The sequence below is a fragment of the Neodiprion fabricii genome, chromosome 1 (assembly GCF_021155785.1).
Source record: "Neodiprion fabricii isolate iyNeoFabr1 chromosome 1, iyNeoFabr1.1, whole genome shotgun sequence".
Lineage (NCBI taxonomy): Eukaryota > Metazoa > Arthropoda > Insecta > Hymenoptera > Diprionidae > Neodiprion > Neodiprion fabricii.
In genome coordinates, this window is record NC_060239.1 from 39,837,852 (window position 1) to 39,855,840 (window position 17,989).

A 17,989-nucleotide genomic window follows, 5' to 3' on the forward strand; every position below is an offset into this window, starting at 1 on the left:
GCTTATCAAAAAGAAATTCTTTTTCGAATGCAAAGACCCAATTGTCTAACGATCAGGTTCGCCGCAACTGTTCGTAGTGGGACTGTAGGTACGTATTCGGCTGCCGGTGGTCATGCACGATAAGTCCGTCGTAAGTGGCATTTCGCACTTCTGATTATACCCGTGATAAATATTGATATCGGGACATTGGGGATGCCATGGTAACGGCACGGCACTCGGTCTCTCGGGCGTCGTCGTAGACCATCGGCCACAGCTGACCTACTTGGCATCGAGTCTAATTGATTCGCATCCTTTGCATCAAAACTTAGGAGGTCAAACGACCGTTACTGGAATTCTGGAGTTTCAAGGCATAATCGTTTTACGAGACTACGTATGCGTTTAAAATTCGTACATTTTTCTTGTTATCGTCTCATTTTAGATATGGAACAGAGTATTTTTAGCCATTGACAACAAATGGACACAAAATTACTGGGGCTTCCCCCACGTGTTCAGAGCTCTGTCCTCGGACGATCACGCTGTTCCAATATTACGTATTATTTTTCGGATCAGCGAAGGCGAGGAACAGAGCGTAAAAACTAATGAATCTGAAAGGATCTTTGACGGTTCCACGCGACCAAATTAAAGACCGAGCTGAAACGGAGCAGGGACGGGAGGGTGGAGGAGGGGTGTGAGAAAAGAAGCATCGCCAGCTTCGTTCTTATAATTGGAAGCGTTCTGGCCCATGGGGTGATTTCGCTTAATATATACGTAGATACAGAAGGAATATGCCACATATATACTATAATATATATGTAGGTACATATATGTGATTCGGGCGGGACAAAAAGAGATCTAGTATCTTATTCCGTTCTTCGTCTGTCCTGCCCCAGCCATCGTAATTAACTTCCATTAAATCCAAAAATTGAAATCAGGCGTGCCTCATTAAAGCAGACCTGGCGTGGCCCTGGTCAAGTTAACATCAGGCACGTCTGAGTTGGGAATGCCTGATCTGGCTCTGAACAGGCTCAGGTCAGGCAAACTCCACTACGGCACACCGGATCTGACCTTGACTGAACCTGACATATTCCAAGTACCGCGAGCACCCACCAGGCGTCATGGAAGTCATTGGCGTTCTCGTAATAAAAATATCTAATAATTTTTAATCAAGGGTAACCATCTGCCTGAAAAATCGTGCAAGATATCATTTCGAAGTTTAGTATTTTTGTAGATATCTACCTACACCGGATTTCGACTAAACATGGTTCTATCTACCTACAGATATCAGCTCTTCAGTTTTGGTAATCTTGGCTTTTCATCTACATAAGATTGGGCAATTTGTTACGTTCTTTCAAAAATTAATAAATCTGAACAATCGTTGCCCGAGTCTGATCAGGTGGTGCCTCAACCTACCGTGATGAACGCCTCACGGGTCCCTGGTCCAGTTCTGCTCAATGCCTGATCAGGCTCTGACCATCGTACCTGAACTTAGCCCAATTAGGGCATTTTAGAACGGCACGTTACATTTCTGGTCAGGCCCTAATCAGGTACATATCAGGGCAAGGTAAGTTTGATTATGGCCTTATCTAAACCTAATGAAAATTTTTACTCAGGTGGTTGATTTCTCATCTCCTAGGTAGCATCTATATTTTACGACAGGAGAGAGCGTTCCTTAATTAATGTATATGATATATTTATGCTTGTTGCTTGAATTTTCTTACCTTTAAAGAAAAAAAAAATATAAGTTGGGAATCAATCCGCCTCAATGCTAAGGGACGACATTTACCACTTGCCAATTAGATCTGCAGCAACAGAGTGAGCCTGACGGCTCAAATGTGATCAACTAACCGGCGAAGCCGGATTAGTTGAGAAACTTATCCCAACAGTTGAGGATGAGGACTAGAACGGCGGAATATCAAAGTGCCGATGCAATTAGCAATAATAACTCGAGCAGCTTGCAGGCTACCGAGCGGGCCTTGATGCTTCACTGCTTCACGGCGGCTTGTTTCCTGTTGCTCCGCCAGACGAGTCATGGCAAGGGCCCGAAGATGATGTAGGTGACGCGCAAATTGGATTCCTTTAATTGGATAATAACAAGGATAATAACGAGGCATAAGACGAGCAACGTTTTTCTTTAATGTTCGTCATTCAGGCAAAATGATTTCAGCTGTCCTGACAACTGTTACGAAGCCCATTGCAGGTGTCAATTAACATGGTATGTATTAGCTACGAGCTCGTTTTGCCTATGTCACGGAGACAAGTAGATGGAATTAACCAATGCAGCAGCTTCGTTAATACGAAAATGTTTTTTCCATTCGTCTTATGATTCAATAAGCACTCAAATATCCAATTAGAAATATTTCTCTTCACGTTTTACTAGCTTCCAAGTCCTGTTCAAGTGTTTACTGATATCTAATACGTCATTTATGTTATACTCTTACACCTGCAGGGCTTCAATGATTTAAAATCAATGGCTTCCATCAATAAATTCGAATGTAATTAAGAAAGCTGTCTGCAAGTTAGTGCATGCATCAAACGACGCCCTAAAACCGTTACGAGAGGTTGGAGAAGCCCTGCTTCGCAAGCACAAATTTTTGAATTACGCTTTCACAAGAGCTGCGGCACTCAAGAGTATAATCTGATCACTTGTGTTCGTCATTAGAGTAGATAGGCAGTAGAGCTTTCGTTTGATCCTGAGATTCTTTGAATTGTCGATACCGCAACAACAGCCCTCTACTCCTGGATCATCGAGCGTCGCTAGAGGCGGACACGTGTCATCGACCGAAGCGTTGAAAAGAACTTTGTTTTTGGTACTAGGCGAGTAAGCTCTGCAAGACCCGAACGACGTACGTCGTCAGTTTCCCATACGTCCCCCTCCAGGCATCGGCTTGTAAACGGAAGCGACGCCGCCATTACTATGCAAATAGATTCCGAGTGACACGAGGTAAAGCTGAACGTCGAGCTGGCGGCGCCTGTTCAACCGTGCTCGACGGCACACCATTTAATAGAGTGTCGCTTCACTGCACCGCGCCGGTTTCCCCGTGCTGTCCTCTGATTCCGCCGATGAAATTGTTCTGTCATATGCGCAAGAGAGCGCGGATCTCTGTCTGCGTTCACCAAGAACTCACGTATTTACCGGCTTGTAGCGCTGCAGCTGCCATCAAACAAGAATCTTGCTGATCTCTGGCACGAGAATCGCGTCACAATCCCATTGGGAAGACGTCAGACTTTCGTGGAAACAATTGTCAGCTGAATTTACAAATCGTTTGACATTGTGGAAAGGCGGAGGAAATGTGAACAGTCACAAGGATCCTCAAGCATGATTTCATGCTATTGGATTGAATCCTGTTATAGAGAAGGATATAGCGAAAAACCGAGGCAATCAAGCGTAGGGTTACAGTTAAAATTCTGTTCTTTTGGCACTTGGAAAGGAAATCTCGACGCTTGTATTTATTTTCTCTTCGCGTTACGCGGAACCGGATAACATCTGTCCTCAATACGCACGCGTACAACGGTCCTGGCGAACCACCGTCAAGGGTTTCAAAATCCCTTTCAATTCCGCTCAATTCAATCAGGGTTGCAAAGAGTTCGGGATCGCGGAGGTTGAAGATATGCTTGTTAGATCATAAGAAGCTCCACTCATAAGAGAAGACGCGAATGAGGAGCAGAGGTCGTTGAGCCAAGAAAGAGAGCCAAAAGATCAGGAGGAGTGGAACGAGGGAGGTCGAGAATTTTTAGGAGGGGGTTTCCCAGAGAGGCGTAGCCAAGGAAAACCAATTACCAGCCACGTCTCTGCACCCTACAGAAGAAGGCATTGATATGCAGTGACATACAGACACCACCGAAAAGATCCTATCCAGGATAATTAGCACCTACAATAGGTATCCTCGAATTTGATGCGCTATTACTCTGTGAACGAGAACCTTACCGCGCCAGCTTTCACGACTGCTTGTCTTACGTATTCATCCCTGCTTTCACTATCGCATACCAATTTCGTCACAAATAAAGTTGAACGTTCCCATTGGAATTGAAGAGAGTAATCGTGGTGCAAAGAGCGCATCTAACCGTGTAAAGCACGTCAAACTCAACCGAATGACGTCGAGTGGTTAATATTTCCATGGACGATCACTAAGTCTGTTAGCTTGAGGTTGTCCCCGTGAGCGCGGAGTAAGCTGAGGTAAGGAATTAGGTGAGTTTAAAAACATGTTTGAAAATATTGTGCACCTCCCAAGGTGGATTCGGACGAATTCAAGGCCACTCGAGTCGCCTGATATGCAGGTTAAGTGAGTGCTAGCAGACGACACCGGTGACCTTGAATCAGTCCGAATCCACCTTGGGAGGTATACCTACTTCACGTGAATTTCCAGTGCATGTATACTAAGATAAGTACTACCATTATCCCGTACTGTTATCTGTTACTCGTTGTCAACTACTCAGGTAAGATCACAAGGACGGATTGCCTCTCAATTCCCTGAACATCGGTACAGCTTGAAGAGAAAATTTATGAATTTCACGATCAAATTGAATATCATGCATAAGGTTGGAGTTAGTTCGGACTACTCTTTTTCCATGGGATCTCTGCTTTTCACGCTATTCCGATCGCTGATGAAGTACACGGTAAAAAGTGCGGCTAGACGAGGAGAGAAGAAGTTCTTAGGCAAATTCCTATCGTCATCATTACTTCTCGTTACTTTTAACTTTATCACGACTTACTGTAGAACGAATCCCTGATCTTTGTGTCTGTTTAGTCACCACTTCATCCACTTGGGGTTTAAGGACAGCGTGCTTTAATCACCGGAGCAGAGTTTGATATGCGAGTGGTTGGAAGTATCGCGACATTCAAATAGGCTAATATACACGATGGGATGAAGCTTATGAACATCTGTCACGTGGTAGAAGATTTGAAAGTAGAAACCTTTCTTATTACACCTGTACTCATTCGAAGGATTTAACGACATGCGTATTATACCAACACGGATGCAGTTTTGGTCGTTGCTGGCGGTGTCTTCCGAAAGGGGCAGCCTGCTAAGTGCGCCCGAGCACGTCGTCACCGAAGATTGATGCTTATTGTTAGTTGCTGCGTGACTTTCTGAAGCCCTAGACCGAAACCGCCACCACGGTCATCAGTTAACCCTATCACGCTACCGAAATCTTATATCATCCGACTAATTCCACCCCGTCATCCGGCGCGAAGGTACAAACTAAAATTCAGGGTAGTTTAAGCTACGAGGTAAATTTTTCAATGCTGCAAAAAATATCGTGCGTACAATACGTTCGTTTGCGGTAGATACTCCGGCTTACAGGCGGAAATACTCTTGAATAATTCGTTTCCGACGTACCGTACAAGAGCTCGGGTAATTTTTTACGATCCTACGAGACTGCAGTCTCTGACTGTTTAGGATGCAGACGGATACGGACGCGCGGGAAATAGATGAGAAAATATCCGTAGTGGTGTGTCACATTCGCGGGCTGATAGAAACGAAGGAAAGAAAAGCTGGTTATTCAGCGGGACCGCAATACGAGATGTTTTCTGGTTAGTATTCCATGCCCGCGTCTCGTGTGCGAACGCGATTAATTACCTTGTTTAATTACCCTTTGGAGACTAATTTTCCACTCGCGCTGAGTTCCCGCCAACTAATCGCGTGCCTCGTCGGTCTCCGTGCAGGAACTAATCACGTGACTTGTCACTATGCCTGAACTGCCCCGTTCACAATACCCTTACTGGAATTCTAATCCCGGATCTGCAAACGGCAATTGAGTCCAACGAACGGCGATTCAATTTTCAGGGTAGATTCGTCGCGAATATTTCAAGATACACATCCTGCGTGAAAACTTCGTGAAACCTGATTGAGACATTATCCAAACAGTAGGATCAAGCACGCGCTGTACCCTGATTGGTCAATTCAAAAATTGTGCAATTCAAGAGTTTTCAAGAATCGAGAGAAAAAAAAACAACCTCATCTTATGAGAGGGGTTATACGCAAAGTAGGATTTCCGGACGGAGGGGGAAATTTATTTGTAAATTGAACATTACACGACGCACGTGTCGACGCCCGCTGCGATTGTTTTGGCACCCCGCCGGTCGTCCGAATTCGTCGACCTCGTCCACACGGCGGTCGTAGGTGCCCCCCGACCTCCCTCCCCCCTCCGTCCGTTCTCTTTCTCTCTCTCTCTCTCTCTCTCTCTCTCTCTTCCGCACTCCGTCCCTTCCACCCATCGGACTTTACACCAGGGCGACTTCTTGTTCGCTCGCAGGCGCCTGTCTGCCGCCATCGCAGACGTCCGCAATTCTCAACCCCTGCACCAGTTGGATGCGAATTTGTGTATGTGTATCTATTCCAGTGTACCAAACTACCAGGCAACGAAGATAATCTGCAAATTCAGCACTGCGGACCAAATAAAATTTATAATACAGCACGCCGAAGTGTTCTGAATATTAAAAGTATTCCTGTCAACTCTGAATATTTGGACATCCCCTGTGCGACAAACTGACGTGACGTTGTAACGAAAACGAAAAACGACGAAAGCTTGTGAAATTTGTTACGCAGCAGCTGATCTTGTTACGCTTGTAGTACCAAAATGGCACTACGTATTGTATGTATGCCGTAATCACAAACGAATATTTTTTTTTTTTTTTGATACAACTAAAGTCTACATTACATAACTTGAAAATTAAAATCTGCCACGTATTTATTGTTCGACCAACGTGATGAGTTGAAAAAATACTCTTAGTCACTTTGAAAATCAATCGTGACTGTCTCCTTGAAACCCTGAATATTCATATAAGTCACAAAACGAAATTTATCCGTACAGACTTGTACAATTAGCTAAACAGGCATTGCACTTTCATTTCCAGGCATATTCATCAATGCAGAAGTATGCTCGAAGGAAAAATAAATGTTAGTTCCTTGAACGAGTCTATCTTATACTCTAACCAATAAAGTTGTTCACTCTAATAAAACTATACTTACTCGGAGCGGTAAAATATAAAAACTAGAATCGGCGCGATCCTCAAATTTACAACAACGAGCCCCTGTTAGCTATGTAGAGAATAAACGAGGTAGTTGCTACCGGTATTGTTTGCACTGTAATTTCCCGGTGCCCCAAGCCCACCTTTTGCAACGATGAAATAACACACCCCGGGAGTCCCGCGTGTGTGTTATTTATATAATTGCTTAATAGCCTCAATTACGAACCTTATTCAATCATAATCATCCTGCAGTGTTATTTGCAGACAAGCCTAGCTGATTATAAGCGTTCGAGTGCCACTTTTACCCCCCATACTCGCAATCTCTCCGCCACATCTCTGGCACACACCGCAGAAAACGGCACCAAGCTCTCCCCGCCCTCCTTCCTTCGCTTTCATCCCATTCCTACTGGATGTGATCCACTGTGTCGGCCAGATACGACACTTCCGGAAAACAGAAACGTCCGCGTTTTATGTATTAAACAAGCGTGAGAAACTTGTGGACATTGATAGACGTACTGAAACTGACACTGGAATTGAACAACCTGCGATTAGCTGTAGATTTTGTTCCCTTACCACCGACAACTCGCGTCTTATGTGTGAATTGCGTCCAGTCGTAGATACATATAATTATTGAGGATAATATACTGTAAAAGTTGAAATGGTTGCGGGGGGAGGGGGGATACAGCTTGGACGGTCTACAATCATACCTATTTTTAGGAGTCTTATTTTAAAAGAAAATGAAAACACTTTGATCAATTTGAGTTTAAGGATTTTCTTATTCATAGTTTGAAGAAGATTTTAGAATTTTTTCATTGAAATTAACAACAAAATGGTGACATGGCGCATATAAGTAGCGAACGACCGCGTTGTTTTCAATCCAGTGGCGCAGATTCCACAGTCAATTTTAATCCGATCGACTTGAAATTTCGACACAATATTTAAAACTAGTTTATAGATTAGGAAAAATGAAATTATTTGTTCATAATCGTATATATTTGAAATTTTTTTTTCTTTCAATATTTGGGCTACGAACTCGAACCCGAAAAGGTGTTTTTAATTCAAAAAAATTTTTCTATCCGTTACAGGTGGGACAGTGATGTCAGGCGATGAGCCACCACAAAAGCCCTCGAGTTCGGAGTCGTTCGCTAATTATATGCACCATACCGCCATTTTGTTAATAATTTCAATGAAAAAATTCTAAAATATTTTTGAAACTATAAATAATAAAGCCCCCAAACTCAAATTGCTTTAAGTGTGTTCATCTTATTAAGAAAAAAAAAACTCCTAAAAATAGGTACGATTTGGGACGGTCCAAGTTGTACCCCCCCCCCCCCCCTTCCTCCAAGAAACTGCAATACCTCCGAGAGATCTTGAGCGCAATGATCACAACCGATGAAAATAATTGACTAGATCGTTGGAACCTATGCTATCAAAAGAGGAAATAACATATGCGGCATTCAGTTGTTTTCAGTAAATAGCTGAAGGGGCAGACTTGAGACGACCATAAGATGGTATATAAGGAGAACCACGGTCTACGCCTGACGGTCACCAGAAGACGGAACTATACCATATTATTAGGATCTGGAGTAAAGTTTATTTTTGCCTCCGCCTTTCTTCTTCCATGTATACCGCACTGCGCCAGAAGAAGAGACATCCTAATTCCGGAGAAAGGACAAACACTAGCTGGACATGAGTGGGCACGAGTGCAGCTTCACATGGGAAAGCACATCGCACGAGGATTAGTTTCGAGCGAAACTTGGAGAACCAGCAGCAGACGATAGCAATAACGGTAATAGCAATAATAATAGGACTAATAACAGTAGGGGCACTCTGTCTGTGTATAAATGTACAATTTTCATCCTAGTTCAGGCGCTAAAGACTTTTTACAAAGTCGGACTAGAGAAGCTGCGCAAGTATATTTTTCCAGATAATTTCACTACAACTGCACACTTATTTACAGAATGTGTTTTAAATTTTCACCCGGTCCACTTATTTCGGATCGCATGGCACGATTAATAACAGTAACGCATCAACCCAGTCCTCGTGTATTAGATTTACACGTCCATACGTACAGGTTTCGTCTTTAAGCTGCAATTTGTTGGCAGGGGCTCTCGAAACGAGAAAAGACGATGAAAAAGAAAGAAATTTGTTGTAGGGTAGGGTGAAAATAGAAGGACCCTGCGTTTCGTGGAATATCAAGACCTAGAATTTGTCGAGCTTAAGGTATACTGCGGTTTCATCTGCTCAGAGAATTTTTCTCGAGAAGCTTAGGCAGGGCTTAGATTCTCATCCAACTAACCAAGGGGACATGCTGTAGTCTAGCAGTAAAACTTGTCTCTCTGGCTGACTGTAGAAGAATTCGCGGAGTTGAGAGATTTTTCACGAAGAAGCCTGCGTTAGTACAGAGTTGTTCTCTTATTGGTTCAATTTTTGAAAGAAGGGACTCCTGACTTTTTCTCTATAGCGAGTCCATGATTCCCGACCATGCAGCTGCAGATGATATTCATAAGGATAGAGACGAAGGAGAGAGAGACTCGAGTAACCTTTTTGAATTTCAAATTATGCTTCACAGTTTCAATTGCACGGCTATGGTATCAGGATTGTTAATTTTTAATTGATCCTAGATGTGCCAAAGGAATCTCAACGCGATTACAGAAAGAAATTGGCAATGCGAGTGAAAATTATACAGGTCGATAACATTTTTTTTTTTAATTTTTAGTTACTATTGAGATAGGTAAATTTTGATTCTATGTATCAAATAATAACCAAAACCTTTATTTATTACTTATAAAATTCGTTTTTGTCGTTTGTACGTTGATAAGTAAGTCTAAAAGATTTTGTTTCATAATTAATATGGGTGTCTATTCGGAAGAACAAGGAAAACATTTACACTAAGATGTAATGGACTTCATCGTTATTAACGCCATCAGGGGCAGTATAATGAGAGCATCACGGGGCATGAGGTTTGGGGTTTGATACGAGAAAGTCCACACGAAAATAGAAAAAGTACGAAAAATATTGATTTTTAAACTTTGTTTATCAATTCTTTTACATTTGTAGTTTATTATTAATTATTGTTTTTCACAAAAGTGATTTAAATGCAAAGCTGAAGTTCGTTTAATTTTTAGTTACAACAAATGTTTGAGAAAATAGGTTATTCTTCTTAAAATCCGAAATATCGTTCTGGTTTCGACAATAAGCAAACTTTATCAAATAAAACTATTTTTTTCATTTATTGGTTATGTAGAAGAAATCAAAATTTGACATATAGAACCCAGACTCAAAATTCATGTTGACCGGTAGTATTCGACACGTTATGATCCCACGCGGATAATTTTGCGTTGAATGTACGCGTTGCGTAAAATAGTTACAATATTGGATAATATTGCACAGAGTAATTTTGTGTAAGCTCGATACGAAGGGTATGTGCGTATACATATATATCTCTACGTATATTATATACACTTGAAACATTTGGGTGAATAGATAACTTTCTTTTTCTCTCTTTTCTTCTCTGCCTCCTTTTCCATCTGGTGGGTAAATATGTACGATGAAGAAAGACGGGGTAGAGAGATAAAAATCCATTGAAATGTAATTTCCTTTGGCGAGAATGAGCTCGAGTTTGAAGGCGAGGCATGTCTTGTCGGTGGTAGGTATTAGATATCCAGTCAAAAAGGCTGTATTTTTAATTTAGCTAGAGAAGAGCTTTATTTTATATCCTCACCCTACGGCGTTCGCTCTTCTGCCCCCCCCCCCCCCCCTCGCCCCTCTTCGCCCTCTTTTCCCTCCACCCCATCCACCCCGTCCCGATCCCTTTCTCTTTACGGCCACCGCTCTCTCGAGCTGTCTTAGCGGAGCAAGCGAAGAGTCTTTCTTTTGAGAGTGCACACAATATAAAATAAAATGTGAGACTGTGGAGAAGATGAGGTTACCCGTCGTTATACACTGCTGGCCAGCCTCCTTCTACTTCTCGGTAACCACTACCACGACTACGACGATATACTTCGGTGGCGACTACTTCACTTTTTTGTGTACTATCCTTTTTTTCTGCAGTTTTTGTTTCTTCGTTCTTCATTGATCAAACTTTTTTCTTATACTTATCCGTTTTCTCTTTGACTATGTTATTTATGCGAATAGTTCGTTTCACTGTCGGATAAAATGTCGCAGGATCCGCAAACCCTGAACACTGTTCTAATGCATGATCGTGTGTTAATTGAACGTAGAGAAGCAAGTGAAATGAATCGATTACAATTTGGAAACTGCTTTGTGTTAGAAGTTGGTGAATTTTTGACGAAGAAAAAAGTGCTGGATTTATTTTACATCCCAATACACGCGCGACGGAATTTGACAAGTTTGAAGAACATTCGTGAATGTTACTTCAACATACCGTTAAGAAATTCTCACGGCAATCCCTGTAACGTTTACTCGAAAAAAATGTAATCCATGTAATTATCCGAGAGGTTTTTTGTCGCGTTTCCTTTCGTGAAAAAAAGAATGAGGGAAGTTATCACCCGGCGAATGAAAAGTTGAGGTTCCACCGAATCTCCACGTTTTACGGCCTATGCCGCGTGTGTCTGTGTGCTCACTTATTTTTTATTTACCAAGATATCTCGGGAACGAATGAATGGATTTGGATGATTTTGTTCTCATTCGACGGGGTTTTTTTTAGCTTAAAACTTGATCGTTGTATTAGTTTTCGCCTTATTTGAATAATTAAATGAAAAACATTTCATTTGATGATGTTTCATGAGCTCGAAATGCACCAGAGAAAAAAATTCTCAGGCTGGCCCATCAAGGTTAATCAGATTAACTAATTTTTTAAATTTATTTTGGGTTAGTACATAACATTTTTCGTAAAAAAAATTGCTGATTTCTCATTCATCTGCTGTTCCTGATTAACCGAGACACCCTTTACCTTACGTTACCAATTCCGAAAAGGATTCAAAGTTGAAATTGAACCGAAAATAAACATTATTTGAAAATATCAAGGAAGGGAATTACTATTTCGTTTCCAGCATATAGGTATGAATTTCTGTAAGATCCGCGTGGTTGAGAACGCCATGCCATACTCGCGAGGTGGGTGTGCAGGCTGTTTGTCTCGGGTTAAGGCGACACGAATGGTATAAGGTATGATGGATGTGCGGGCGTGGACCATCTCGCGTTACCGCGCCGACCTTCTGAGTGAATTGTTTCCAGCGCGCATGTGACACACGAGTCTTTTTTCACGATCCTCAAATATTTGTAGATATTCTTGTTCAAACAAGAAATTACGCAAATTGTGTGCAGTTAACTTGACCAAATCCAACGACCTTTCATATCAACTCCTCAAGTATAGGTACAAAGCTGTATCCAAGGTACGAGTACACAATATAGTTCAAATTCACGATTGTTTAGCGCTCACAGACAGTTGATGATGAAAATTGACTGTTTTTATTTGTTATCTAATTTGTCGACGGGCTTTATTTTTCATTTACCGGTGATTCACAAATCAGGTTATCCGAAAGCATAGGCCAAGAGGCTGGAGGGGCGATCAAGTCCAGAAATGTGAAAAGGGGCGGATTGGCGGATCATTTACGGAGTATAAGAAATTATTATAAGAAAGAAAAATTGTTTCACCGAGCTGTAAGATCAATGAGAAAGTATAATTAGGAGTAGCAGGGAATCTGTTGAGGGTTGATTTTTCGAAGATTGGATTTACGTTTATTGAATTTATTTAGGAGAAATTAATGGGAAATAGAGGCATACCTTACACCCTCAATTACATCGACGTAGATGATACATTAGATCGACTAAATTGACGGGGGAGGTGTAGGCACTAAAGCCAATCTGATTATTGCTAATTGAAGGAGGGGCGGCTTCTTCTTTCTCCTAACCCTTGCCTACAGCGGCAAAACCGATTCTCTCCCTCCCTCATTTCCCACTTCCTCGTCTATAGCGACTCGGCGGAGGAAACTTCCCGTGACTCCAGACGGATCGGACCGTCCAACCAACCCCTGATTCTTTCTACTCGCTCGCTCCCTTACAGAGATTCAACTCGGGCCAAGGGTTTGAACCAACTGACGAGGATAATTGAGATCGGCTATCGATCGAAGTGAGACTCTATATCACAAGTACTGATTTGGGAAAATTTTGAGTTCGCCTCCCTGCAAGTCCGAAACATTTGGGAAAGAGTCAGGAGGCAGTGCCTGGCAAAAGTAAAATGGAAGTAAAAAAATCAAAAATCGCTCAGACATAGCGACTGACGTAGTTGGAGAAAAAGGTATTAACCGGAAGCACGTTTTTGGCCCTCCTTGAATTGGCAGGGTGATAATTGTACCTACGGTAAGTGTACCAGTTATTGAGACGTTTACTCCCGACTATTGACCCTTTTATTTTCCAAAATTATAAATTGACGGCACAAATTATGAACTTCTCAATGACAAAAACCAATTTCTAGAGGGTTAGGAATTTATTTACGATGACTACTATTACAGATCATCAGAAAGGGGGGCAAAGCGGGTGATTTCACCCTTTCTAACAATATTGTACACAACAAGTTGCCAGATCCGCAAGATCCCGGCCGACCCCCGCATACAACCAAAATTACTACCGGATCACACCGCAAGATCCGAGGAAGCTGCCTGTAGGTACCCGGCAATCAGTCAGAATTGCAATTAGTCAAGTCGAGTTGGCTATTTAGCCTACGGTTTCGTCTGGTCGGTCGAATTTTCGCGTCGATTCGTTAGATATTCGGCGGTGAATGAGGAAGCGGGCGGAGGCGGATTGGATGTATGCGAAATAATGCTGTTATTCGAATGACACGGGTCGCTAGGTCAGCGGGCGGTCTGACTCAACAGCCAGGCATCGTGAGCGAGCTAATGTACGGAGATCATTCGGGGTATTCCGCCCCCGAAACCCCCTGGATCGTGCTCGCTGCAGGCAACCCGCTTCACCTGGGATATATCCGCCGACCGGCATACGATCGGAGAAACGGCGACGACCGTCCGACCAATCCTCGACGAAACCTCTCGTCGTTACCCCATCGTCGTGTCGAAGTAAGCAGCAGGCGGTTAGCCGAGCGCTTCCACCTCCACCGTGATCTATGCATCCCCAATCGAACCCTCTTGTACCGTAGTTACGGTTTGAGGAGCTTTAGGGGGGGTGTATAAACTGCTTTGTGCAGTCCATTTGGAAAACACACACATACCGGCAGTGAATCTTGATTGTGATGTGCCATAAATTGATTGTTTTGTGTCGTTTTTTTCGGATTCCTGTTTACTTCTCTAGTCTTTCAATACTATCGTAGCCATTCTGTTTTCAAATCATTGCTAAACGAAGAAACTGAGTTCACATTAGTTTCTTCATCCCGGACGAATGTACATCCTATCCATATGCTCTGATGGAAGAAATTCAATATCTAACAAGGTCGCTGCCTGCAATTTCATAGTACTACTCGGAAAGGCGCAACTGCATGAAGTGAACGTCATCAGTCGGCACGTCACACCTGTTTCTTATAGATCTTGTGTTGATGCCAAGATGAACTGCTGTGTGCGAAAAACAAAACGCGTAGGATAGATGCGGTGAGGCACCGAATTCGTTGAAGAGTTCAATACGAAGAAAGAAGTCAGAGCCCAGGGCACTGAATCGGATGAGGGATGTCTCTGGTTTCTCGTCGTTGTTACGTATATAAGGTATCTGCAGGTGCGCCATGCGTAGAAAATACGGTTGAGAGTCGTGGGTGTATTATAGAGGGGCTTCAGGATGATCTCGTGGATATCTACCCCGGTATCAAGCTGTAGGCAATGCGGAGCAAAACAGAATTGGCAAGGTAGAGACTCTGGAAACGTTGCAGCAGCGTAGGTATATCAGGAAACCAATCGTCAAACTTTCCCAGTTCCCTATTACGCTCCCGGCCTTTCCTATCTCCTCTCTACACGTACGTGTACGGTGTTATACATGTACAATGTACACGATTTGACGTTGCATGCGGGACTTCTGCCTTTCGATGCAGCCACTACAATGCAGACCCAGGCTAAAAACCTGCATACAACGAATTATAAATTTGGAAAATTGGGTTTCGAGGAGAATAACAAAAGCGTGGCTGAGTCTGTGTTTTACCCATTTGTCAAAGTTGAATCTCATATCCATACCTACTGGCTCCGTTAGCGCGATATGCAACTATAGTGAAAAATTGTTACAGCCATAAATTGCGAATATCACTAGCGGCACGTAGATCCAAGACAGGCCGTTAAGGGTTGAGTCTAGAGAGTGTGTGGTACACGCGATTAATCACCGAGGTTATACCAAAGAATAGGGGAAGCGAAGCAGAGGGATGGGCACTGTGCAAATATCCGCATGCACGTCGTGAATTTTATCACACAGGAACTCCTTGGTCGGTACAAGTGTAACCGTGTTTGTCACCTTACAGAATTATCGGAAAAATTGTGAAACGCGGCCTTTTTTTCCAAGTTTTCTTAGTTTTGGATTTTATCAGATTTTCAGCAAGTTGCGTAGTATCGAATTAATCTTTGTAAGCAGTGCACGGATATTTAGATCGATTCGAGACCATGCAGGTACGGCAATGCTTCGTAAACTGAGATGATTTTTTTTTAGACGAAACGATGCAAAAGAACGAAAATAAATAAATTGTTTAAATATGAATCATGTAGCAGAATAAAGAGAAGAACCTAATAAGCACGATATGCCAATCACACTGAAATCAACTTCTTGAAATTGTCAGGAATCTAATTGCGGTGATATGCTCGTGATGTTGCTGGAAGAGCTCAGGTCCCCTTAAACTCACCGAAACGAAGGAGATAACTAGGTCCCCAGGTGAAATTATCACTGAAACCCTTTCGCATTCCAGAGATAAAGAATCCCACAGAATTCTTATGGAAATTGGCTTCCGGTCGAATTAACTGGATCTCCAATATGCTATAGTACATATCCTCTCGATAAAAAGTTCTCATGGACACAAGTTCCAAAAATCAGGAGTTTCCGAGGTACAGGCTTCGGAGGAAAGGTGTCCAGATATTTTGATATCTGTGGATTTCGTGGTTTCCACGAATTATAAGTTCTTCAAAGGGATTCGAATTCAAACAAATTACTAAAAAACTGCCCTGTTGACTCTCAAAGATAGGCAGGAAGCCGTTATTAATTCTATCGATGCATTGATTCCATCCACGAACTCGCTGGTTCACCGGAAGAAGGTGCAATGTCAGATTTCACGTAAAGAACGAGAGCCTCCGCGTCTTGCCACAATCGACTTGTCCTGTTTTCCACGCCTATACGAAGTCCCTGCGAATCGGCTGTGCAGTTTTTCATGAATGTGTTTGATTCCAGGTCCCCTTTAAAACTTTGGCATTCGTAAAGATCGCGTAATCCATAGATATCCAAAAATTCATACACCCCCCTTCCGAAGCCTGACTTTTGGAAACTACTAATTTTTGGGACTTGTATCTACGAGAATTTTTAATCGGGAGGATGTGTACTGTAACATAATCAAAATCGAGCCAATTCGACCGGCAATCCTTTTCTGTAAAAATTCTCCGGGTTCCGTTAGGTTACAGAAAGTAGAAAGGAGGACACTTCTTCAAGTCGCGAACAAAGAGAGATAATTCACTGTATTCTTCTTAGAATGCAGATTTCCGACTTTGCCTGCGAGGTTACAACCCTGACGCGGGCATGCGATTATGCGGTATTTGGTTTGAGGATCAGGTAATGGGCGAGATAGGCTTGCGCCGGAAGTGACGTGCGATTGAAGCCGTGACATCGACCCAGCACCGAGAGATTTTGGTTAAAGCGATTGGAGCAAAATGCCTTTGCCTCGACATACCGGCACGGCGCCACACCGCGACCGTGGTGGTCGAGACAGAGTCTTAATTAAAACCCGATAGCCCGTAGTAATGACCTGGCATTGGTCCCGGGACCCTTGCAGGATGAGACACAGTCCCTGTTCGACAAACGATCGCCGCGATGAAATGGGAAACGCCGGCGTTGTGTTGGATATCTGTTCGATCGGCATCTAATGCCGCTAATACTCTGTTCTCCTGTACCGAACAATGCCTTCTGACTTTATACACTCCAGCCGTTTCAAGCCACATCGACTGTAAAGGGTTCATTATCACCCCAGTCCGTTGAGCCTCGCGACACGTGACAATTTGTTGGTGCCAGATCGGAAATACCAGACCTTATTGGTCTCGGATCACCCCAAAAATTCACAGAGTTCAGCCTTGAATCTTCTTCTAGATATTCGACGTGAACCATTGGATTAAAATCTTCGACTACAGTTTGTTGGGAGATTCAAGTGTCAGGAAGGTTTCATATTCGTATTTATTAATCATCTTTCGCAGAATTTTGAATACCCTGATAGTGTTTTTCTCCCGCAGTGTACCTCCTCCCTCGAAACTACGCAGCGTGTAAGAGATCGTTCGTTCGGTACCTAATATACTACCTCCGTCACTGCGCTCTCGTCGTTGAGACAGAGGAAAGTATACAAGGCAAAGCTGTTTCCCAAGGGGCTAACAAAAGCTATACTTTACGCCGGGATGGACACTTTGATCGATTTTAGCCGGACGTGGAAGCAAAGTAAACCAAGGGACCTGCTAGAATCCAACGGGACGTTCGGGGACGTAAGGCTCGGTGTGACTTAATCCTTTTTAATTAAGCCCTCTTTCGATCGTTTCGTCGCGGCTACTTGCCGAAGGACAGCGAAACTGGCACGGCCAGGCTTGACTGCTCCCACACAATATACTGCGAAGACTTCGTACACGCCAAGTGATGTAGTACGTAATATGCGAGAATCGGGATTGATTGTTATCTTAGGTTTTACTTTGCTTATGTACTCACCTCAGCCAATGACGTTTTGTTACGGTTGTATGACAGCAGATGGCGTCGTACTGATCAGCTATCCACACTATTAGGATTATGTAGAAAGCAGTGGTCGTGTCGTTGAAGAACTCGGACATGATTGCCTCCATTCCTGGAAGACGATAAATGAGACAATGATATCAAAATGACCCAAGTTTTCATCGACTATTGAAACAAAAAAGGCCCATTGTCAGA

At 42.9% G+C, this 17,989-nt stretch overlaps 1 protein-coding gene across 6 annotated transcripts in view; it reads right to left on the reverse strand.

The window, feature by feature from the left end:
* LOC124188003 (membralin) overlaps positions 1–17,989 on the reverse strand; it is a 78,901-nt gene that overhangs the window by 24,391 nt on the left and 36,521 nt on the right. For all 6 annotated transcript variants that reach the window (XM_046580250.1, XM_046580251.1, XM_046580256.1 and 3 more), the window contains one exon: positions 17,774–17,906. In XM_046580250.1, coding sequence (XP_046436206.1) covers positions 17,774–17,906 — 133 coding nt within the window. The remainder of the gene's footprint in view (positions 1–17,773; positions 17,907–17,989) is intronic.